A 26,445-nucleotide genomic window follows, 5' to 3' on the forward strand; every position below is an offset into this window, starting at 1 on the left:
ACTTTTACCTCTATAAAATTAATTCACTGAGAATTCTCTCTTGGCACTGAGGTATGTGGGGAAGTGGGGATATGTGCAAATTTAAATTATTTCTTTTGTTTCATGAGCAGCACCCTCAAGAAGTGCTTAGGAGACTCAGGGGCCCTTGCAGCATATCATGGCCAACTGGGTTGGAAGTTCAGTGTAAGAATCTGTTGCTTAAGTCCTACTGGGGGCTTCCAAAAACATACCAGCAATGTTTTAGGGACTATGTGATACCAGCAATAAAACTTTGGTTGGCTGCATTTAAGGCATATGCCTTAACCCCTATATTTTTTTCTGGTCCATAAACTATTTATCTATATATTTTTATTGTATACAGCTTTAGGGAGTTTTCTGTAAAGTTAGCTAATTTTTTTACTTGTCTTCTGGGTTTCTATTAAGAAACTCTCTTATCATAAATAATTGACTAAATGTCCCTGAAAGAAACGGTGTAATTTATTTTGCTGTAAGAGTCCTGTTTATTATGAGTTATGTTTATTACATATTTTATTGCTACTTTTCATGTTTACCTCATAAAAATATAAAAGGAGATAATTTCAGGATATAGTTATAGGAGAGCTTTCTTAAAACAAGTAGTACTGCAGGTGGAGATTCTTACATATATGATGGTATGTACACTTTTTTATCCATATGCTTTTTAACAAAACCAGGGGATATTTGTAAAGTTTGGTTATTAAGAACTAATTGCCAATTAACCAAGTAATCTTCAATTACTGACTTATCATGATAATTTTTTTCAATTTACCCTCATGTCTAATATTTATTCTATTCTTAATCTCTTTTTAAAATTTGTTCTTAAAATTAACTACCGAAGTATTCACAAAATTATCTTCAATAATAACACTCAAATATGACTGCTTTCTCTTTGTTCCAGTAACAATTTTTTTTCATGGCTTTTCTATATATTGTGGTTGCCTTTTCTACATTTTTGAACTGTTTCCAATGTCAAAAACTTTTTCTGTTTTCTCTATCCCTTGTGCTATTTTAAGTGGAAACTAAATATTTCATGTAATTATAATATAGTAATTTTTTGTTCCTTTTTATTTAAAGTTTTAATTTTAAGGTAAATAATGTGTTTCCAATTATATAAGATTTGCATTATGTATTTTATATCTAGGACATACTAATTGGTACCTTTTCTAGGGGTCACCTTTTTACATCAATTTCAATCCAACACCATATGGCAAGTGAATCCCTTCAACATTTGATGTTCACCTTACCCATGTCAGTGTAACTGTAAACTCTCAGAAGAACCTCTTGACTATGACCAAATAGACTAAATGTTTTCTTTGTCTACTTCCTAATTTTTGTCCTATATCTACCTAGCTAACCTCATGGGCTAGGTAGACTATCATATTTATTTCATTTTTAAATTTTTATTAATATCTTTCTTTAAACACCTTGATTACAAATATATTGTAGTTAGGTTTCAGTCATGTAGTGAACACTCCCTCCACCAGTGCAACATTCTCACCACCAATGTTCCAAATCTCCCTCCTCCCCACCCCATCCCTGCCTGTACTCGAGACAATTCCCTCATTCATTCACATTGTTAAGGTAGTTCTCAGTGTAGTTATTTCTCTAACTGCACTCACCACTCTTTGTGGTGAGCTTAATGTCATGTGCTGGACCTTCCAGCCCTCCTCTCTTTGTCTCTGTGGCTTATTGCAAAAATGTCTTTTATTTTTCCTAAAACCCATAGATGAGTGATATTATTCTGTGTCTATCTCTCTCCCTCTGACTTATTTTCACTTGGCATAATAGATTCCATGTACATCATGTATAGGAAAATTTCATGACTTCATCTCTCCTGATGGCTGCATAATATTTATTGTGTATATGTACCACAGTTTCTTTAGATATTCATTTGTTGAAGGGCATCTTGGTTGTTTCCAGAGTCTGGCTATTGTAAATAGAGCCATAATGAATATAGGTGTGATGAAAGGATTTTTGTATTGTATTTTTGTGTTCCTAGGGTATATCCCTAGGAGTGGTATAGCTGGATCATTTTTCATTGAAAACATTGTAGTTTAAAAGTTCTTCATAGTTGGATTTCAGACATACAATTTTTTAGGGCCAATAATTTTAGGGCCACCATTGTTTACATACCTTCCTCCATCAATATTCCCAAAGTGCACCCTATTCCCCTGATCCTGTTAGCATTGCAGGCCCATTTTAAGCTTTGGTTGTTAAAGTTTGGGTTTCCTGATTTAATTGTTGTTTACTCTGACTTGAATATTTAGTTCTATCCTTTATTAACATCAGCATTGCAACTGAGACATCTTGGTCCTTGTTTCCACCTTCCATATTTGTATTTCTCCTCCTCTACTCATTTCTTTCTTTCCCCTCACTGTACTCTGGGACCTTCTTGATAACCCCAATTTAAACCATTACATTTCTTAATGTAGTTATTTTAAGTTCCACATATTAGTGATATCATTCTGTATTTATCCTTCTTCTGTCAACTCAAGATTGAGCTACTAGGCTGAAACTCAACAAGGATATACTAGTAGCCTTGTAAGGAGCAAATAGAAGCTAATGGGTCAATAGATTTATATAGGCATTTTTATTCCTCCAAATATTCATATATATATATATATATTCTTCACCATGACATATGAGACATTCTCCAAGATATATTTCATGCTGGGCCACAAAATATACCTCCATAATATTAAGACGATATACATTGTATCAGCTATCTTCTCAGACTATGATGCAATGGAAATAGAAGTGTATTTCAAGTAGAAATAAATAAAAAAAAAACTTTTAACACCTGAAAATTAAATAACTCACTAGTGAACAATACTTGATTAGAGTGGTAGCCATTAAAAACATGGTATTGGAATAAAGACAGACCCTCAGATCAATGAAATATACTTAATACTTACATATCCTGATACTGATTCTCAGGTATTTGAACAATCAATTTTCTATAGAGGCAAAAAACATGAAGTGAAACTAGGAAAGCCTCTCCAAGTAATGTTGGAAAAACTGGTTAGCTACATGCAACAAAGTGAACCCAGAACTATCTTTAAAACTGTGTACAAAAGTCAAATAAAAGTGGTTCTGTAATCAGGGTAAGGCAAATAAAAACAGATATCATTACATACCATTGAGACTGGCACAAATCAAAGTTCAAGAACAAGAAATGCTAGTATGAGTGGAGTGAGAATGAATATTTCTTATAAAACTAGATATTGTGCTACCATATGGCCCAGCAATACTGCTCAGAGGAATATAACCTTGGGACCCCAAAACACATTGCAGAAAAGCTCTGTGACTTACTATATTTATTGCAACACTACTTACAATAGCCAGAATCTGGAAATAACCCAAGTGCCTGGGAATAGATGAGTGGATAAAGTAATCATGCTATATCTCACAATAGAATACTATGCAGCTGTTAAGAAGAATGAAGTCAGGAAATTTGCTTATACAGATACAAATAGTAGTATGCCGAACAAAATGAGTCAGAAGTATAGACATAAAATAATCACACTCATTTATAACAATTTATATATGATAGTATGGTAGTAATATATAATATTCCAGGACAATAAAGATGTGTGCCAGCTAATATCATCTTCATAGATGTAATACCAGTGGTGAAGCTAGTAGAAGCAAAGATAAACTTATCACAAAGTAACTTACCACAAATAGTGGGGAAGTTCAGTTTGGTCAGAAAAGGGATCACTAGGATAATTATAGTTGAAAATAATCACCCTGGACAAGATCTGGGCTTAAAAGGACATAAAGTTATATATATTAACAATATTGTCAACCACAGTGTCTATATCAAAAGAAGCGAAAGAAATAAAGGGAGAAAGAAAGAGAACAAAAGGGTAAGATTTCTGCCATAGAAGCAGGCAGGAGACAGGGCAGGGAATATGGATGGAGGGAAACTGGGAGCATTGAAGTTGTAAATTTGCACTGATGAATGGTAGTGTACATTTTATGATAAAATCCATCCATAAAGTACTTTAACTGTTTTTCTCACAGTGATCTAATTAAGTAATTTATTTTAAAATATGACAGTTTTTCCATTTTTATTTATATGTGAATTTTTAGTCTAAATTTGGTAACATAAAACATAAATTTAGGTAAAAAAAGTTTTGGAGAAAACTTTCAGCACTTAAATTTGATAACAATTACAAATAATTCTGTCAAATTCTTCAGGACAAAGCCAACATTTCTATTTATTTTTTGCATTTTAAATTGCACTTAAATTGTATTGAAACTATTAAGAATTGCAAAGTTCTCTGTAGTTGGGATTTATACATACAATAAATTAGGACAAATCTCACTACTAGTATAGACCTCCCTCCACCATGTTCCCAGAGTACATACAAACCACCACCATTTACTACCCCCACCTCCACCAGCCTGCCAATGTAACATCCCTATTTAAAGTTTAGATTGTTAGAATTTGGGTCTCTTCTTTCTATTTTGGTTGATGTTGGTTTGGAAATTTTGTTGTTCTCATTTTTCTCTAGCAATGCACCTAGACTACTTGGTCCCTTACCCCCATCTTTTCACTTTTGGGTTTCTCCTCCTCCACTCAGTTTCTTTTCTTCTCTATGGCCAAGTTGTTTGGACAACTCCTATTTAAACCACAGCAATTACTCATGCAGTTATTATAAATGCCACATATACATATACACATATACATGATATCTGTACTTATCCTTCTTCTGCTGGCTTACTTTATTTAACATAATAACTTCCAGTCCCATCCATGTTGTGGTAAATTTCATAATTTTATTATTCTTTACAGATATGCAGTATTCCATTTTATATTCCATATCTTCATGAACCACTTCTCTGTTGTTGGATGTCTAAGTTGATTCCAAGTCCTAGCTATTGTATTGAGTGCTGCAATGAACAGAGGTGTACAACATCCTTTTGGATGAATATTTTTCTATGCTAGGAACAGATACCCAAAAGAGGAATTGCTGGGTCATATTATATTACTATATTATATTATATTATTATATTACTACATTATTATACTTTGTTTTGTAACAAATTAAATTTAAATATAAAATGATACAGAGGAGAATTTACTAAAATTTTAACAAATATATCATTTAGTAGAAAATATCTCAATTCTTTTATCATTTTAGTAAATAGCCTTTGTACAGTTTATGGCATAAACATATTTCCAATGAAGAGTTCATGTGATTTTAAGATTATGGAATGGTAAAAATAAATAAGCTTGGAATTTTTAAGGTAATAGTATTTTTATGCCTTTATTTCAAGACTGTGGGATATCAGTGGGACATTTAAACATTGAATAGCACATGAGGAATATTATAAAGAGATTTTTCCTATGCAGAGTTCATGGAAGAAAACTGTTATATAGAAAACTGTGATAGACAATGATGAAAAATTGCAGATCGGTCTTTGTGAGGTAAATACAGATGTGAGCTATGTGTGTGAAAGGGAAAATGGAATGGAGATTTATTTTAAGAGTTATTAAAGAAAAATTTATGTAAAACAGTAGAGAAAAAAAGGATCTGAAGTTTTTAGTCTAGGAAATGATTTTTATTATAATTTACTGTCTTAAAGGAATTTTACAATTCAATGAGTGTATTTTGACAATGTTCAGGAATGCAGTGTGAGAGAGAAAGGAAGTATTAGATACACTATGAAATAAAGAATTGGAAAATACAAAATGTAAAATTAGTAAGCTTAGGTAGGTAATAGTGGCACTATATAAAATGAACAGGAAATTCACAATATTTGCTTTCTGAGAATCCACATATGTTTAGCAAGAGATAACTAAGTGATCACAATTGGTATAGAAACAAAATTGTGGTAGACACCAAAGTCTCAAGTACATGGTGTCATTAAATGCCATGAAGTGAAATATTCAGCAATAAAGAGCAATGGTTTTAAAGATTGGGAATCATAGATCTTCCTTAAGAGAATGTTTATTCAGTGAAGCTTGCAAGTATAATGGTCCATGGCATGGGATTTTAAATAGGTGGTGAGAAGGTATGGCTATGTGAAAGGATAAACCTGCTATGAAGTTTCAAAATACTGATGTAGGGCTAGAGCGATTAGCCTAGCACATGTGTAATCTGGGTTTGATATCAGACTTCACTTGTGGTTTTGCAACACCACCAAGAGAGTCCCTTGAGCAAAGAGAGTCAGGAGCAAGACATGAGTACGGATCCTGCTCCCTTCACAGCCCCACCAAGACAACAATGAATGAATGAATGAATGAATGAATGAATAAGTAATAAAGAAGATAAAGATGAGAGGAATATAGTGCCAACACAATAAAGAAGGGAACCTAGAGAAGATTATGCTTTCCATCTACTTTTATATTTGAGGGATTCCACTAAATTGAGGCATTTCTAGATTTGGGGACACCACTAATGTCCCTAGTTTCTCTCCAGCTATCTCCCATTGCATGCCTCTTGCTTACCTGTGTAGCAGACATTTTCTCTTTCTCTCTCTCAATATCTCTCTTTATTCCTTTCTATCTCCATCACATTTTGTAGAAAAGCAAAAGAACCATAAAGGACTAACAAGTTAAAATTTAAGTACGAGAACTGCTATTACAAGCCAAATCACTAAAGAGGCAAAAGAGACTTCACAAAGACTGTAAATAAATGAATATCTTTATGTTTGCGCTTGAGAAGAGGTATGTCCTTTATTTAAGGATAGGATAGTAGGGAAAGCTATGTTGGAGATTTAGACAAAAGAAGAGACTATCGTGTGTTTTGTTCCCGGCGTTTGGAATGTTGTCATTTTAAGTGAGTAGGGCAAATAGCACATAGTCTTTCCTATCTGGGCTGCTATCATGTTGTCTGTCAAAACGGTATTAGTAAACAAAAAAGCCAGAAAGACAAAATTTTCTCCTGTAGAGTACAAAATGTAATTAGAAATTCTTAAGTGTAGGCTATTTATCCCAGATACAACTAAACTAGGCCAAATAGGAATAGAACACTTAGGGCAAAACAAAACAACCCCATTCTGGCAAGACACATTTGTCACCACTTAGGAACAACGAGTAAGGTAGAAACAAAACCAAACTGACAAAACTATTAAAAGAGAATTTAAATTATGTTTAATAGGATGACTGAAATTATCATCCCTCGCCTATTGACAGTCAAAACTAAATGAAGGTAGAAAGCCAAAGGAGGGAATGCTGGATGCTATGTGCAAGATGCTAAATTTACTTTCAACTTGCTGTGGTGTAAATATGTCAATTATCAGAAAACTGTATTTGTTCATGTGTTCAAGACATGAATTAGTACAATATGGAAAAGAAAGATTCAAAATGAAATTTATTTTTTCTCTCTTTTGGGTTGATGCTTCTTTCTGGCGACCTTATAGAAGTGACAGTCATGATCGAACCAATTGATTTATTTCTCATACAGCAGCTCCTTCCTGTAGCTCTTATCTAGGTTATTTTTAACTTTGGGTTTGTTTTTGTTCTAGTCAGCACCAATTTAATTATTACTGTTCAGTAAATATTACATAAATATAACATCACACTGTAGAAAGGACTAGAAATAGTAAAATCTGTGGATCTTCACAATGAGACATTTTAAACAATTGTGGTCATTTGAGGTTCTGTATCTTACTTCAGCTAGGTCTGATATATATTTTATAAAAATAAACTGTCCTACCAGTCAAATATATGTTTATGATAGGAAGTTTGATTTTTTGGAATGTTTGTAGTAAATTATACATTATTAATGGTATCTTTAGCAACTGTGTGTTCTTGTGAACACACAAGTTTTATTGAACAATATAAGATTGGCATTACTCCTATTTGCAATGGTAGACTATACATTTAATTTAAGAATATAATTTTTTGCTGACACAAGACTAAAACATATAGTGGCATAGGACTAAATCATATAAAACATTAAATAGTACACATTTTAATAATTTATGTTATTAAAATTATATAGTTTTATTAAAAGTCATATAATAACACTATATTATTATATAACAATGTAGTAATGATATAATATAATATTAAAGTTATATATAAAAAAGTTATATAACAGAGACTGGAGCAGTGGCGCAAGTGGCAAGGCATCTGCCTTACCCGTGCTAGCCTAAGATGGACCCGGTTTAATCCCATATTGTCCCCCAAGCCAGTAGTGATTTCTGAGCACAGGCCAGGAGTAACCTCTGAGCGTCACCGGGTGTGGCCCAAAACAAACAAACAAAAAGTTATATAACAAAATAATGCCTGTTATTATTATTATGCTAATAATATTAACACAATGTAAAATAATGTATGATTCACGTCAGATAATGTTTTTGTCTTTTTAACATATCTCCATATGATTTATTTGCAACATTGAACCAAATTGTTCCATTTTATAGGAGAATTCTTCTGTTAAAGAATAGGAAATATGCATTAATATTTTAAATTTTGTTTTTATTTTGATGTCATACCCACCAGTGCTCAGGGGTTACTCCTGGCTCTGCATTTAGGAATTACTCCTGGCAATGTTTTGAGGATCATAAGGGATGCTAAAGATAAAACACAGGTGGACTGCATGCAAGGCAAGCACCCTCTCTACTGTACTGTCACTACTATCCTCAATATTTTAATCTGGATAAATTAAAACTGTTCAAATGTATAGCAGTTTCTGTGAAGCTTTATATTTAATTATGGAAACTAAATTTTGGATTGGATAATTTAGTAGAATTCTAAGCACTAATGAACTAATTTGGATGTTAGGCCTTTCTAGTTATTTAGCTGTTTAATATATTGAACATTCAATGTTCAAAATATAAATTTTTCAGTCATAATTTAGAACAATCACTTTATATCACTTAGAATTTTGGAAATGTTACTGAAATTATGTATGCTTGTATGTATGTATGTACATATATATGCTTTAATCACTGATTTTTCTATAAAACTAGAATTTTACCAGAGAAGTGACAAAATGGGTATTTCACATGCTGTTTAGGTCAAAAAGAGATTTTAGTGTCATAGAATTAAGCAACATGAATTTAAAGGGAACCTCAGTAAGTTTTTTTATTTAACAAGTAATATATGTGGCTTTCATAACCTCAGAAGCTAATATAGCATTTAATGGCTTTTTCTGTGATGCCATTTACTGTGATGCCTGTTTTTAAATTAAACAAGTGATCTATGGGAAAAATGCTAAATAAAGGATTAAGGAGAAAAATAAATAAAAATAACTCAAATAATACAGTACTTTTAAAGGAAAACTTGAATGTGTGTAGAGTCAAAAATATTATGAGAAATAATGTAATTTGATAAAGTAAAGAAACAAACTTTTAATATCAGACAATATGTTAGAAAATATTGGTGTATTATTGAGTATTATTGAGTATGGATCAGTATTTCAAGATAATTTTTAGTAGGGACTCCCAAAGAAATTTAGCCAGCTGGAGTGCCACTCTAGGAATCTGTCAACTGGATCAATACAAGGAAGTTCAAAGAGACTTGAAGGCCTACAAGATGCTAGTTATGGCAAATGGACCAAGTAAAGCCAGAAACAATAAAGAGGTAGTTTTATGCAAAGTATGTGCCTTCAACCCTGTACTTATCTCTATAGCCTTATCCAAATGCTATTTCAGAAGAAACTCTAGGAAAATAGTGGAGTATATATAGTCAGTGAGTGCAGATAAACTGTCAGACATTTGTTAAATAATTTATTAAAATAATAATAGTGATTATTATTATGCTTTGGTGCTCAGAGATTCCTCTCAATTCTCTGCTTAGAGATTTCTTCTAGTTGTGTTCAGGGGAATGTATGCAGTTCTAGGGATAGAACCTGGGTCAACTATAAAAAAGCAAGTTCCTACCCATTGTATATATCTCTGGCCCTTATTAAAAACATTACTAAAGAACATTCATGAGCATAAATAGACATGATTTAATTTTAGTGGGTAGGGCATTTGACTTGTATGTGGCTGATCTGGGTTTTATTCAAGCAGGAGTGCAGATCCAGGAGTAAACCCTAACCCTCAAAAATGTGATTGATACCTAGAGAGTATAGAGTATATAATATATATAATATAGTCATACACATTGTCAGTGATAAATATCTAGAGGTTGTTTTATGTACTTGTATATATGTACATATATTAATTAGCATGTATGCTGAGATGTTCAAGAGTTGCAGGAAAGTATTGTAGGAAAGTGATAATGTAATATGATGTTACTATGTTTTTGTACCTTACCTTAATACCTTAAGTTACATTTAACAAATTTTGAAGTTCCTTTACTTAGTGACTCCATCCAAAATTAGTCTTTTTTTTTTTTTTTTTTGGTTTTTGGGCCACACCCGGTGACGCTCAGGGGTTACTCCTGGCTATGCGCTCAGAAGTTGCTCCTGGCTTGGGGGACCATATGGGATGCCGGGGGATCGAACCTCAGTCCGTCCTAGGCTAGCGCAGGTAAGGCAGGCACCTTACCTTTAGCGCCACCGCCCGGCCCCCCAAAATTAGTCTTTTCCCAACTATTTATGTCATTATTATTTAAGAATGCTCTGTGAGAAAGTAATAGCTATAATTTTTAAATTTTAGCAATTATACAAACATTTCTAAATTAGCCACTGAGGTTTTAGAAATTGCTAAAAGAATCAATTGGAACCTTTTACTTTATTAGTAAGCTCAATTAATAAAAAAAATAAGAACTGTTATTCATAAGATGAATGATATTCATTCATTGATTTAAACCTTCAATCAAGACCTGAAAATAAATAAAAATGTTCAGTTATAATAACAGATGGTAAGTTAATATTACAATAAATACTGCATTATTGCTGAATTAGATATTTGTTATTCAACACAATTGATAAAGTTGTATGTATAACACAAATATTCTTCATGTATTTCTGGTGCAAATATATATAGAATTTTATAGAATATGTTAGCAAAAGTTTCCTCAAGAAACAATATAAAAATAAGAATGCTCATGGTGGGGCCGGAGAGATAGCATGGAGGTAAGGCGTTTGCCTCTCATGCAGGAGGTCATCGGTTCGAATCCCGGCGTCCCATATATGGTCCTCCCGTGCCTGCCAGGAGCAATTTCTGAGCCTGGAGCCAGGAATAACCCCTGAGCACTGCCGGGTGTGACCCAAAAACCACAAAAAAAAAAAAAGAATGCTCATGGTGGCACATTGGTAAAGGCAAATGATTAGGAATAATAGAACTATTTGTGTATATATATATATGCAAATGGTAATGAACAATATAAATTTCATGGTTTAAAATCCCATATTTATGAATTTAGCATCATGAAAAATTCTTATAACAATGTTTACAATAATTTTTCAGCTATTTACAGAGCAGTTGCAAAACTGAGCCAGCAACTGAGGTCCTATTTCTTTATTCAGCTCTTCCACTGTATAATAAGTATTCTTCAAATACTTGAGTACAGTGCTTTTATATATCTGTAACTTTTGTGGGTGAATTCTGTTTTCATTGTCCTAGAGTCTATTTATGAAGAGCTGAATAGTGTCCCAGTAATGAGTAACACTTAGATGTACCTGACTGAAAACTTACATCTTAGATAAGTTAGAAAACTTATGTGTTAGATAGTAGCAGATAGTAGCAGTCAGAAATGTTGTACAGTATTGATTTTGAGTTCAATCTTAAGGAATCAACAATATGAGTAAGATTTCTTTAAGCAGAGCACTTATAAAACTGGGCTATTATGAAGAATCAGACCACAATAGAAAAATCAATTTCAGAATGAAAAAGATTCCCAGGTAACAAGTAAAAATAGTGTTATAGACAGAGTCTGACTGTGAACATTAATGGGAATATTGTTGGGAAGGGATGGGTTTGGGAACAGTAAATAATAAAAGAAGAAAATTTTTAATTATTCAATGAGTAATTTATTCTAAATTAACTTCATTTATCTTATTCATAGAAATCAGATGGTTTATTTTATTCAAGAATGGCAGAAAAAGTTGGTTATGAAGAAATAGTTCAAAGGGTCACTTGATCGTTTGCAGGCAGATGGTGTGAATTTACAGTCTGCTAAAATAAGGTCTTCAAGGCAATAGTCAGGTACAGTCCTGGTAGCCCAGACCTAGAACACATGCATATGTGCTATATAAAAAAAACATTTATGAAAATAATACCCATAAGTAAAAGAAATACCAGACTACTGAACTCTAGCAATTCTGTAGCAATTGTTGGCCTGGACGACTTATTCCAGCAAATAGTCCCTGGACTGCTGAGGAGGACCATATGCCATACACACACACGCACACACACACACACACACACACACACACACACACACACCTCTTTCCTGTCAGACCTCAATAGAGACATAAATTCTTAAATATTAAGAAGACTTCTTAAAACTCAAGAATTTCCTTAGTTGGCCGGAGCTGTGATGTAAGCAGTAGGGCATTTACCTTGCATGTGCTAACCTAGGAGGGACCAGAGTTCGATCCCCCAGCGTCCCATATTGTCCCCAAACCAGGAGCAGAGATTTCTGAGTGCATAGCCAGCAATAACCCCTGAGCATCACTGGGTGTGGCCCCCAAACAAACAAAAGGCAAAAACAAACAAAAAAATTTTTTCTTAGATTTTTGTCATTAACCATTTAAATGCTTTTCAATAATATGACTTGACAGTTACTTGAATCCCTTATATTTTATGTTATGTGTATTTAAGTATGAATGAGAAGTATGTATTTGTGACTATAAATAGAAAGTATTTTGATGACTGATACATAAAATACTATTTTAAACTGTTTTGTCATTTCTTACAGAGGCCATTTGAATGTCAAAGACAGAAGTAGAAATGACACTACCACCTCCTGATGGAGGATGGGGCTGGGTAGTGATTGGAGCAGCTTTTATCTCCATTGGTTTTTCATATGCACTCCCCAAAGCCATCACAGTATTCTTCAAAGAAATCCAGTTAGTATTCAACACTTCATACAGTGATGTAGCATGGATTTCATCCATTATGCTGGCTGTTATGTATGCAGGAGGTAAGGTTCTTTGTAATTAATCGAATACAGATTAATAAAGCAATTCTTCCATGTTAAGATATTTTTTATGTAGTTTTCTGGGAATATTAAAACCTTTTTGATATCATAGTTATATAAGACCTACCAAAATTGCAATTAGAATAAGATATTAGTTTTAGTGACTCTTAAACTATTTATATTATCTGTATCTTAAATATTTAAATTAGTATGTATTAGTACCAATTACTAAATTATAAAATAACCAAGGGTGATACTTTTCATTGTATTCAGAAAGGGTCTACCTTATAGAATAGTTAATATATTTTCCTAAAGAAAAAAATTCCTGATAAGTTATACATTCAGATTATTTTTCCATTAGCAGAAAAATGAAGTGTAATTCATGTTTGTGTGTTTGAAATTATTTTATTATTATTGTAGTACTATTAGGTATGGTGATTTTATTTAAATGGTCACTTAAATGTTATCACATGTAATTTATGTTTAAATGAGCTTTAATTTTTGTGAATAATCAATTTATAATGTCATTTCTAAGTATTAAAATTATTAAGAGAGTATTTTGATATCAATTGTATTTTTACCTCAACTGAGCAAGAGGACATACATTAAGTCATTACTTAAAAATTAAGTTTATCTTTTTCTACCAGTGTGAATACATTTAGAGAGAATATCATGTTGGTAAAGTCAGTCAGAAATAGAAGAAAAGCTATAGAATGACCTAATTATATATGGGGATCAAAGAATAATACTAATAGATTAAAAATGATCAAAGGCAATTGTCAGTAGAATTAAATTTGACAATATGGTTGGGGCATTTATAGTGTTTGGAACAGAGTGGATCTGAGGGACATTGTAAGAGAGAATCAGACACTATTGGTATCCGTTAAAACATTGAAAGCATAAAACTCTCATTAACAGCAGTACAAACCATGGTGCCTCGATAAAAAATAGATTTTGCTTTCTATTTTTAGTTTGATATTTGACTTGAGGAAAAATGTGTAAGCTATGAATATAAGAATTTTAAAGAGACCTGGAAATAGTCTTCTATAATGTAATTTGATCATTGAGTTAATATGATATGTAATGATAGAAATGCGACATAATTTTATAATCTTAACCCAATATTAGTTACTTTCAATTAAGGTATCTGTATTTCCTTGCTATTTTTAAATGAATCAATCCTCTTAAATTTTTGAAATAAACATTAATTAATAATTAATTAATAAACATTAATTTCTCTTCATTCTGTAGATATATTCTGAAGATATACTAATTCAAATAGATTTCTACATAAAATAGATCATTAGTGACACAAACTAGAACCACAAAACTTTCATCACTATACTGTACTTTCTGCTTTTCTACCTTTCTCATACCATACTTTTTTTTTACTTCTGATGACAGTCATATATAGATCATATCTTCTATTTATCCATTCTGCAGGAAATCCCTCCCCTTCTAAGTCATTTGTTCGGTGACACAATTATTCTTCTTATTTATTTATTTATTTATTTATTTTGGACTGAACTTGGTGGTTCTCAGGGATGACTTCTGGCTCTTCTGATCACTCTGGATGGCTCAGGGGACCATATTATATACCAGGGATTGAACTCAGGTTGGATGCATGCAAGGCATATGAGTTACCTATTCTAATAACACTCTTTCCTAAACATACAGTTATTCTTGAGAGTGTTGTCTCTTCATTGTACTAGAAAAGTTAAAGAGTTTCTAATAATCTTATGTGTGTACATGATATTGTTGTGTATAAATTAAAGTATAAAGCCTACAAAAATAAAAATAAAGTTGGATATAAGATAATGTTGAGGAGCCATCTCCAGATATATGAAGAAAACTAGGGAATTTCAGAACTTTTTCTATTCCTTCATCTTTCACTTGAAAACACACAACCAATTTCAGGCTGAGATTTATTGTATAGAAATGTTACTGGTGACTGGATAAAGAAACTATATATAGTGAAGTATCATAGACTGTAAGAAAATATGGAATCATGCAATTTGCAGCTACTTGAATGAAACTGGAAAGTATCATACTGAGAGAAGTTAGTCAGAAAGAGGAACAGAAACAGAGTGACTCTTATATGTGGAATATAAAGAAATATGGTTATGAAATACAGATGCATAAAGAAATCAGAAACTCAGCACTGGCGTCCAGTAAGAAGCTCAGATAGAGGAAGAAGAGATGGCTATGTGTTTTGGATGGGGGAGGAAACTGGAATGATCGTGAAGAAAGAGAACACTTTGGTGGATGATGTGGTGCTTGAAGTATTAGGCATTAAAACATACCAATTGCAGTTTTGTAAACCACATTGATTAAAAAGAGTAAAAACTATAAAATAAAAATTGCTTATATTACTATTTGCCATGCCCCCTGATAGATGAAGGGGTGGCCTATGTATGATATTGACTGGAAATAATATTCACATATTACATTAATGATTAGTTTTACATTTTTAACATGAAACTACTGATCCATTTCAAACATTAAGCTCAATATGAAAACAAATTCCTTTACCTAAATAAATAGTATATTTTTCACAAATAGGGCATTTTTAATAAAATTAACTATTTTATTTAAAATTTATTAACGTTTTAATTAATTGAAGACAGTTATTAATTCTGTTATTCACATTAAATTGTTTTGTTTAATGTGGTCCACATACTTTCTGTTTTTAATCAGTGGTGTCCTATCTGGTCCCAGCAAACTTTTTTATACAATTTGTGTTGATTCAGAGTAGAAACTTATACTCCTAAAAATGATTTCATTTTATATTAAGAAATGAGATTCAAGTTATTAAAAGTTATTATTTGATTAAATTATTTTCCCGGTAATATTTGTAAGTTTTTGTATAGAGGCCCATTGATTGATTATTTGAAAGAAAAATTTAAAAAATAAGTAAAGGACATAGAGTTTACCATGGTGTGCAATAAATATTTCTACTAAGTAACTAAAATATTCTGTTAAAAAGAATGCTAATTACATTCTCCTAGAGAGCATCTGAGATCTAATACACTCATTAGGGCTTAGCACTCAGTCTATTAATCACTGCAATGGGGTCACGAGGTAAAATGGGTTTGTACAGAGGGCTGGCCTCTGATGTCAGGGCTGGAGTCTCTTGTAGTAATTAGTTGGCACCTGGGCCCTTTAGCAAGTATTATCTTCTCTTATGTCTAAATTTAAAAAGGAAATTAATCAAAGATATTCAATCAAGGTGGTAAATAATACAATTTATATTAATCCTTACTTTGTTTTTATAATAATATTGTTAAGTTACACAACCTTATAGTCCATCCATATGGTCTCCTGGACCTTGAATACAATTCATTATAAAGGTCAAGCAATGTGGTCACTCCATAAATAAAACATTAATAGAATTAATAAGTAGAGGTGAAGACAAAACAAAACATGTTTAATCTTTCCATTTTGTTTGGGTACAGGGATTCCTTAGAATACAGTGATGATATAGAACTATTTCTTTAGTATAATGTTTGACCTTGTTGCTTTATCAAAATGTATTGTGAGGGATTTGTATGATAGTATAGGTGTTAAGGCCTTTGCCTTGCTTATGACCTGGGACCATTTATTGTCCCTAAACACCATCAGAAGTCATTCCTGAGCACAGTTGGGAATAGTCTCAAAACAAAACTAAATAAAAAAGTGACATGATGTGAACATTATCAGCTATGTAATTCTATATTCAAGTTTTGTATTACCAATATCTAAGTACTGTATTTTCCGGCATAAAAGATGACCGAGCATATAAGATGACCTCCTAATTTCACAGTTAACACATAGATTTAGGCCTATATCCGCTGTATCAGACAAAACGTTCCTGTGCTGCAACTGTATGTACCACAGTGAGCCAATCACAACAAGCAAAGGTTCAAAGGTTCTACTGTAATAGACTTCCTCTCTGACTCTGGCCGATCTGAGCAGGCTTTTGACAGTGTAGATTCAGTACAGAACGTTGTCTAATTTGCATGCATCAAAAGCCTGCTTGGATTGGCTGAGTTAGAGAGGCGGTCCGAACAGCCTTGCAGTGATTGGTTTAGGATCGAGTTGGAAATGCGTTTGGTGGCAATATCCAGACAATTTTCGTTTAGCGGCATATCGAGATGTTTTTCGGGATATACTCGACATATAAGATGACCCAGGATTTTCAGTTGACTTTTTTTTTGTTTCAAAAGTCGTCTTATACGCCAGAAAATATGGTACCTAAAAATTTTTATTAATGTTACAATCTCTATGATTTAGAAGAAAAGCTATTAACAGAGAGAAGTACTGACTTTGACTCTTACTATTCTGGTGTTTTTGTTGTGTATGTATACTGCCAATTGTGCTAAAGTATGGGTGCTGATTTTATGATTTTATGTTAAACAGATCACCACGCTAATATTAGTTACTAAATTAATTTTATTAGTGTCTAAGTAGTGAAAGGTTTTTGAATATATGAGATTAGTTACTATAATTCATATTCCCTACTGCTTTTTAAATGCAAAGTCACATCTTTTTTTTTTTTTAATACGGAACGCTTCACGAATTTGCGTGTCATCCTTGCGCAGGGGCCATGCTAATCTTCTCTGTATTGTTCCAATTTTAGTATATGTGCTGCCGAAGCAAGCATGCAAAGTCACATCTTTTAACTTTTGTTTTGAATTTAAATAAACTATTCTTTTTACTCTATGCTTTAAATACCTTACAAGAAAAAGTTAATGATTATATAAGCCACATAATGCTACATTTTACTAGCAATAAAAAACAAATGTATTCTGTTTCTGGTCTTGGAATAATAAAGGTTGCTTTCTAAACTTGACAAAAACCAGAAGATATATTTGAACTATATATAAAAATATACAACAAATATACAATACAAAGTATATCTGAACAAGCAATATATGTAGTGGTTTCTATCACTAAAAATAATTATTACTACATGTGTTCTAGAAAATGCAGTATAGTGTGCTAGGCACCATTATGATTACTATATATCTGTGTATTTGCTCTGATTAGTTTCAATTGAATAACTAGTTATGGCCAATGAAATATAAAACAAATGTCACACATCTTTCTTGGATACCTGACAAGACAGTTTCAACTGATACATTCTATTTTCTTCTTTCTAGTGATAACATTTTTAGTATTATTACATGGTGATAAGGGTAAGACCCTTGGACCTCTTCATAATATGAGTAAGAAAGAAAATTTTCAACTCCAGTACTTGTTATGGAGATGACTTAAACTATATTAGTCACTAGAACAATGTATTTTATTGCATTTATAAATGCATTTTATTTTATAAATGCAGTCAAATATCATATATGTGTGTTTGATAATTTTTGGTCTGCCTGAAGTGAGGGTTTATCGCTGGCTTTGAGCTCACAGATCACCTTAGTGCTTGGATAAGCAGATATGGTGCTGAGAATCAAATATTGGTCTGTGTGTGCAAGGAAACATCCTAATGTACTATTGTTTTATCCTCAATAAAATTGCATATTTTAGGTGGAAATTAGAAATAATTATGGGATATACATAGTCATTTAACTTAGATTGCTCCATGAAAAGTTTGCAGATGTTATCTTGTTCAGCTCTCTGAGCAGAATAGTTATATCAATGCCAGTATTTATGGGAATAAAATAATAAATACTTCAAAATAAAAATATATAAAAGCACTCCCACCAAGTTTTCTTTAGTTATCCCTTTAGTCAATTAAAAACTATTTGTTAAGGAATGCTTTTTCCTTTTTTTAAAAATTTTTTGTTACTTAGTGTTTGTTTTGGTGTCATTTCAGTCAGAGATCATTTTCGGCCTGCACTAGGGAATCATTTATGGCAGAGTTCAGAAATTCATATGGGGTTGCAAGAATTGAACCCTAATTAGCCTTATAAAGGACATTTCTGTTGCCTATCTAACTGTCCAGCATCTGTTAAAGAAACTTTCCTTGCTCCACACTATATACTAAGTAAATTAACTGAATCTAAGTGTTAATATCTGGCTCTCAATATTTATCTGATTTTAAGAGTCCATCTTTATATGACAATTACACAATTTGAGTACCATCCCTTTACCTTTAGATGACTTAAAGTAAGAGAATGTTAGTTTTCAATGTATAATCTTATGCAGATTTTGTCAAATTGAATATGTAGTACTTGATATTATGTGATGCTATTTTAAAGGTAGTTGTTTTATTTAATTATTTAGATTAAAGTATTTTATAGAAATAAAACAAATTTTTACATTTTATATGATTCAGAATTTTTTAAATGATCAATTTAGATGAGTTTACTTAAGCAAGAATTTTATCACCTGGTTACACTTACCTATGCAGCTGTGTAATTTATGGATGTGACCTTAAAATGAGTTCTCTGGATATGACAGAATTTCTGTTTCTGCCAAATTATTTCACGAGTAATGATAACCATAAGTGGTTGTATTTTGGTAGGATGATGTAAAAATTGTGTGAAAGACTTTAAAGCATTCTCTCATTCGTTTGTATTCTCCAAGTATATGTTAATGGTATGCAATATGAAAAATACTAACTTGACATAGGAAAAGTTCTACCAAGCCATTGAACAAAAGAAAGCTAGTCCTGTAAGATTTAGAAACATCATTTCATCTATATTGTTATGGCACATATGAGTAAAGAAATACTATGAAACTATTTGAAAGGGAAGGAGATCTTATAAATGACTGATGGAGAAATTTTCTTTGAACTGAATTTGAAGGATAAAGATAAACACCAATAAAAGAGAATGAAGTATTTGGGTGAGAAGTAATAGTCAATATGAAAACTGAAAATGTTACATAGGTCCATATTATAGCAGTTAAAGTTTTAGTACCTTCATATTTAGTAAAACACCTTTGAAAGGATCCTAGGGAATATTAGGTTTCCATGAAATCACAATAAAAATAGAGTACCAAGACCACAACTTTAAGAACTCTCAGTTTTATTCTATTTTAAGAATATTTATGATCCTGAAAGTATTAAGTTATTGTCTTTTTTCATCATATGCATCAAACAAAATAATTATAAAAAATAAAGCTTTGTAAAAGTTTTACAGAGTGCTTAAAGACATGCTAAATTGATGTTTTAGCATGGTGCACTATTTCTAATAAAATATGCTTTACATTCTTTGAGACTAAGTACTGTTGTATTCAATTGGTGAGAGTTCTTTGGTCTTACTTCTCATGAATCAATGACTGTATCAGTAACCTCTGTACATTCTTGTTTTTATTTTATGTTTTATTTATTTTGATGCTCAGGGATTACTCCGAGTGGGGCTACAGGGAACCAATTCGTGCCATCTGCATGCAAGGCTCTACCCATTGTACTATTATTATTCTAGCCCATCTATACATTCTTAACGACAAGGATTGAATGTGCATTCATAGGAAGATGAAGAATCCTAATAAAAAGAAATGTTCTATGTTTCAGAATCATTCAATATCTTCAGATGAGTAAAATAAATCAGTAAATAACTCAGGGGTTACTTCTGGCTTTACACTCAGAAATCGCTCCTGGCAGGCTCGGGGGACCAAATGGGATGCCGTGATTTGAACCACCGTCCTTCTGCATGCATGCAAGGCAAACACGACCTCTATGCTATCTCTTCAGCCCCATCCCTAGTTCTATTAAGTGAGAAAATGCTATACTTCATATTTAGGATTTTTATGTCAACTATTCAAAGATGTTTTATATTTTAGTTGGAATAAAAAATAGTATGTGTTTATGAATAGCAGTTACAAAATCTATGTGAAATGAATAACAGTTGTTCCTGGCTTTTGAAAAGAGCCTGGGCAACAATAACTTTGAAGCACAGGAGGGTCTCAATGTTACAAGCTTTTATCTATCATCTTCTAAAGAGTAGACTTAAATCTGCAGATTGAGAAACTCTTCAAACCCACCTTTGTTTCTTTGCTTCACCTTTGTTTCTATTCTTTCTCCCTTGTTCTCTGGGACAAACATTTTTCCCTCTGTCAGAAATATGCAAAGGGGTGAATTTTTATAACCTCATTTAGAGTGTCCTTGAACATTCAGAGGTTGCCATTAACCTTCCAAATGCTTCTTATGCACATGGAATATTTAACCATTTATTTAAAATATATGTAAAAGGACTTTGAAGAATTAATTTTGAATTTTCAAATAAAAAGGAGTTTAATGAGGTGACTTGAGTAAAATGAACAATAAGCTTACTCATGAATACTGACTACACAAGAAGTGATATCCAGTGCCTTTATACTGTGACTAAAATATTACTTAGAGGTATTTACTTAGCATGATATGTTTCAGAAGTTAGATAAAACTTTTCAAGGGCTCTCTAACCTCTCCTTAAAAATTAGCTCCAGGTTAACTCAAACATACCTGAATTGGAAGCTTTAGACAATTCATTTGTGAGAGGAGGAAAAGATAGGAAGTACGTTCAAGAAAACACAAGCAAAGAAAGAAACACATATGCTAGATATGTCTTGAAGGGATAATATGAACTTGAAGAACAAGTCTGATAGACAATTCTTATGTAACTTAAATAAAACTGAAATAAATGAATAAATATATCTTTGATGTCAGATATATCTGAGAATATCTTGTTTCTAGTATTCCTTTAAGCAAGTTATCTCCCTCTGTAAAGTTTAGCTCTTTCTATAAAGTGAGAGGGCATTGTGGTTTCTAACCCAAATAGTTTGCTACAATAGAAGTTATTTTTATAATTGTACTTATTATTAATTCTACTTTAATTAAACATCCTAACTTTTCTGTTTGTGTTCTTAAATTTTCCAAACCTTTTTTAATTCATAATTTCCAAATTACTTACTCTCTACATCTAGGTGCTATGCTCTATCATTTTCCTCCAGAATTCTACTGCACAGACCGTTCAATCCCCCAGTACTATCAAACTCTTGATGTTATTGCATTTGATTTGGATCACCTTTTGATATTTTTATCGTATGTCCTTAGCCAAATGTAAAATTTATTGATTATCATTTTATTACGTACATTAACAATTATTGCTACTCATTTTCCTATGTTCCTTGCAATAGTAATTTGAAGAATTTGTTAAAACTGGGGCCGGAGAGATAGCATGGAGGTAAGGCGTTTGCCTCTCATGCAGGAGGTCATCGGTTCGAATCCCGGCGTCCCATATATGGTCCTCCCGTGCCTGCCAGGAGCAATTTCTGAGCCTGGAGCCAGGAATAACCCCTGAGCACTGCCGGGTGTGACCCAAAAACCACAAAAAAAAAAAAAAAAAAAAACTGACTCTACTTGCTAGATACTTCCAAGTGAATGGAACTGAAGAAAATATTCTGCATGATTTACTGCTCGCTTTAAATTAATTATTAGTAATCTCATGTAGTATTTTTAGCTACCTAGTTCTAGAACTCTGCCTTTTGTTGTACTATTCTGTGTGATGATAACTTATAATTGAAAGCTCATAACTTAAAGAAAGTTTAGTTTCTGTCCTTCATTGTTTATTAGAAATGAGAACTTTGATTCTTACCTAATGTAGAAAATTAATTAAAGCTGACACATGCTTCTACAGCCTTATTTACTCATTTGCTTACATTTGGAAATGTGTACTTGTCATTCTCTCCTATATTATCTGTGTCTCACCTAAGAGGAATAATTTACTTTGCTCACCTGTCACAATCACTTTTTTTTTTTTTTTTTTGGTTTTTGGGTCATACCTGGCAGTGCTCAGGGGTTACTCCTGGCTCTATGCTCAGAAATCGCTCCTGGCAGGCTCAGGGGACCATATGGGATGCTGGAATTCGAATGACCAACCTTCTTATTGCAAGGCAAACACCTTGTCTCCATGCTATCTTTCCGACCCCTGTCATGAACATTTTTACAGATGACATTCTCCTCTCTCCTTCCTCTGTTTCAATTACAAAGGATATTTGTTGTATAATATTCTATATTACAGAGGACCTTGGTTGTGTATATCTATGACCTAACTTAAGTTGGGGAAGCAACATATAAAATTTTTATATAGAACCATATTTCCTGGCATAAGTCTATTTTTTCCCTTTGAACACATTTCTCAAAAAATAATTATATATGTATGTAATTTCTCTACTTCATACATTTGGCCTATTAAATAATCAAAATTTTGCTCCTTAAACACCTTAAATTTCTGCTTACTAGAACTTTTATGACTTCTAATAATTGCTTATAAATTATTTCTTAGCCCTGGACTTTTCATCAACATTTACATTTAACATTAGTAATTAATTTTCATTTTCATTAGACACTTTTTTAAAAATTTTGAGTAAAAGTATTGTTACATTTATTTTTGACTAGAGTATGTATTTATTATTACTTTTGAATGTTATTATAACTGCTGTGATTTATTTTTATTTTTTATAACTGCTGTGATAAACCATTTTTCAGTACTGTTAATGATAGAATTTGATAAATATAGCATTTGACAACCACAACCTTACCAGACCATACATTTTTATTTCCCCTTATTTTAAGGAGCTGATACATACATACATAGATGTATTTTATAAAGTATGTTAGGTAGAAATGTTTTTCTTTACCTTTTATGTGCAATATAGGATATCTGGCTCATTTAGTCACATATAAGGAATGTTTCCAAGTTCCAGAATAGAGAAGGCTAGAAATTTAAAATTTATGTGTGACTCTATAACTTCCATTAAATGACCTCTACGGCTATTTACAAATCAATGAATAGTGATATATCTGCAAATATTATTCAAAATATTTTCTCAGAATAAAATCCATTTGTTTAAATAACAATTATTTTTCGTATTCACAGATAAATTTATATAGCTGATATTAGAATCAGATTATCTATACTGTTTATAGTTATAAGAAGAAATCTATGGTCTATGTACCAAGTCCATAGGATTTAATACTATTTAGTAATATTCCCAACATTTATGTACTAGGAATTAAATCAAAGTCAATATTTACAAAACAAATATCTTATATCGTATCAATCTTTCCATCTGTAACCTTTGAAATATGTACATCTTTATTTCTATTTTTTCTTTTAGGAATATTTATTTTATTTTTCATTTTAATTATTAATTATAATTAAGGCCATATATTTACAAGTTGAGGGGAGTAATTGTAAGTCTATAACAGAAATTGAGCACTACTGTAACTCTATGGCTTAATTATAATAAGTAATTAAAATTTAAAAATTAAATGTTTATTTCTTTTTTTAAATTTCCTTTGCATTGCTGGGGACATAACTCATTTTCTCAGGCATGGAAAGTGTTTACCACTGAGTTACATCCAGTTGTCCCTGAATACCAAACTCTGGTGCTGCCTTTAAGAATAATCATTTTATCCACATATATATTGATTGATTGATTGATTTTTTTTTGACTTCTTTATTTTGGTGTAGAAATTGAAGTTGATGTCTCCAATTTTATTTTATTTATTTTATTTTATTTTATCTTTCTCTTTCCTTTTGCACTCAGACATGGTTTGATTTCAGGACTGAGACTATTGTGTGGTGCTTGTCTTTATTGCTGGATATTTAATTTGATATTTCTTTCTATATTGTTGTGGTGTTTCAATTATCTTTTTCATGTCCTCTCTCAAACTGAGGTTGAAAGCCTCTGGAAAGACTTCGCCCATTTTCAGCTTATTTGATTTTTCTTTTATTTATTTATTTATTTATTTATTTATTTATTTATTTACCCCATTCTATTGCTTTTAACTCGAATTATCTAGCTCCACCTCTCAAATAGAGGGGGATACAAGGGAGGGTACCAGGACCAAACAGATATATCATCACTAATAGTAAGCTAGACAAAGAGGGGACCACCTACTCTAGTAGCCCCGGGGGGGTGATGGTTGGGGATATGGGTTGCAGGAAGGGAACTGGGATGGGGGGAGGACAAATTTGATGATGGGTATTCCCCTGATTCAATGATAATATGTACCTAAAATACTACTGTGAAAGATATGTAAGCCAATATGATCAAAATAAAAAAAAGTAAGAATCATTGGTGGTGGGAATGTTGCACTGATGAAGGGGAGTATTCTGTTTATGACTGAAAACCAACTACAAACATGCTTGTAGTCATGGTATTAAATAAATATTTATTAAGAAAAATAATTACACAAATTCATAAAAAATAGAATTATTTTTTAGAGGATGGAATGATAGCATGACATTTACCTGTACAGCAGCTGACCTGTGTTTGATTCCTGGCATCTCCTATGGTTCCCTGAGCCTACCAGGAGTTATTTCTGAGTACATAACCAGGAATAACCTCTGAAAGTCGCCAGGTATGGTCCAAAAAACAAAAACAACAACAAAAATGAATTAATTCTCCTTGTTTTGTAAGTCTATAGTTTCCCTAATGAAAACAATACATAGCATTCTTCATCTTAAATGATGTTTTACTGTCCCATTATTTTTACCGTACACACAAATATTATAATTTAAAATGTTTCATGCTGCTTGATTGCAGTTCAAAATGTAAAATGCACACTAATATTTTACTTAAAAAGGTAAACTTTATAGTTATTAATATTCTATTTGAAAAATAAATGCTTCCACTTTCACCATATTTAAACCTTTTAAATAATCTGGGCACTTATTTCATCATTCTCCTCAGCATTTGACCAACCTACTTATTTTTTCCTTACTTTAATCATTTCTCATAAATCGGGCACTTAGCACTTAAGATTTTTCTATTGTTTCTCCCTCAACCACCTCCTACATATTAGTATTGTAATTTATTTTTTGAGAGTTGATAACTAATCAGCACTGTTCAAAACACAGCATTTCTTCTTCTTTTTTCTTTTCTTTTCTTTTTTTTTTTTTTTTGAGGAAGAAAGAATGGGGAAAGCATAAAGACAGTGTGGAGAAAGCTCTGTTGTTGGGTTATGGGAGTGGGAACTCTGGGCATATATGTCTGAAGGATGAGGACCCAGGACACCTGAGAAAGAGCACTATTTAGAAACAAAAATGAATTTTTTTTTCAAACCCCCCAAATTTTTTTTTTACACCACCCATCACCAGTGCAACATTCCCATCACCAATGTCCCAAGTCTCCCTCCTCCCCACCCGACCCCTGCCTGTACTCTAAACAGGTTCTCAATTTCCCTCATACATTCTCATTATAAGGACAGTTCAACATGTAGTTATTTATCCAACTAAACTCATCACTCTTTGTGATGAGCTTCCTGAGGTGAGCTGGAACTTCCAGCTCTTTTCTCTTTTGTGTCTGAAAGTTATTATTGCAAGAATGTCTTTCATTTTTCTTAAAACCCATAAATGTGTGAGACCATTCTGCGTTTTTCTCTCTCTCTCTGACTTATTTCACTCAGCATAATAGATTCCGTGTACATCCATGTATAGGAAAATTTCATGACTTCATCTCTCCTGACAGCTGCATAATATTCCATTGTGTATATGTACCACAGTTTCTTT

At 32.2% G+C, this 26,445-nt stretch overlaps 1 protein-coding gene and 1 non-coding gene across 2 annotated transcripts in view; one reads left to right on the forward strand and one right to left on the reverse strand.

Annotated features, from left to right (window-relative positions):
* The window catches only part of SLC16A7 (solute carrier family 16 member 7), an 86,770-nt gene that overhangs the window by 17,685 nt on the left and 42,640 nt on the right, over positions 1 to 26,445 (forward strand). Inside the window, exon 2 of the mRNA XM_049783746.1 lies at positions 12,791 to 13,015. Within this exon, the coding sequence (XP_049639703.1) occupies positions 12,802 to 13,015 (214 nt within the window). The 5' untranslated portion in view covers positions 12,791 to 12,801. The remainder of the gene's footprint in view (positions 1 to 12,790; positions 13,016 to 26,445) is intronic.
* LOC126023535 (U6 spliceosomal RNA) lies at positions 17,548 to 17,654 on the reverse strand. Its single transcript, XR_007500651.1, has one exon. It is a non-coding gene; the product is annotated as a U6 spliceosomal RNA (small nuclear RNA).

This window comes from Suncus etruscus, chromosome 11 (assembly GCF_024139225.1).
Source record: "Suncus etruscus isolate mSunEtr1 chromosome 11, mSunEtr1.pri.cur, whole genome shotgun sequence".
In the NCBI taxonomy this organism is placed as follows: Eukaryota; Metazoa; Chordata; class Mammalia; order Eulipotyphla; family Soricidae; genus Suncus; species Suncus etruscus.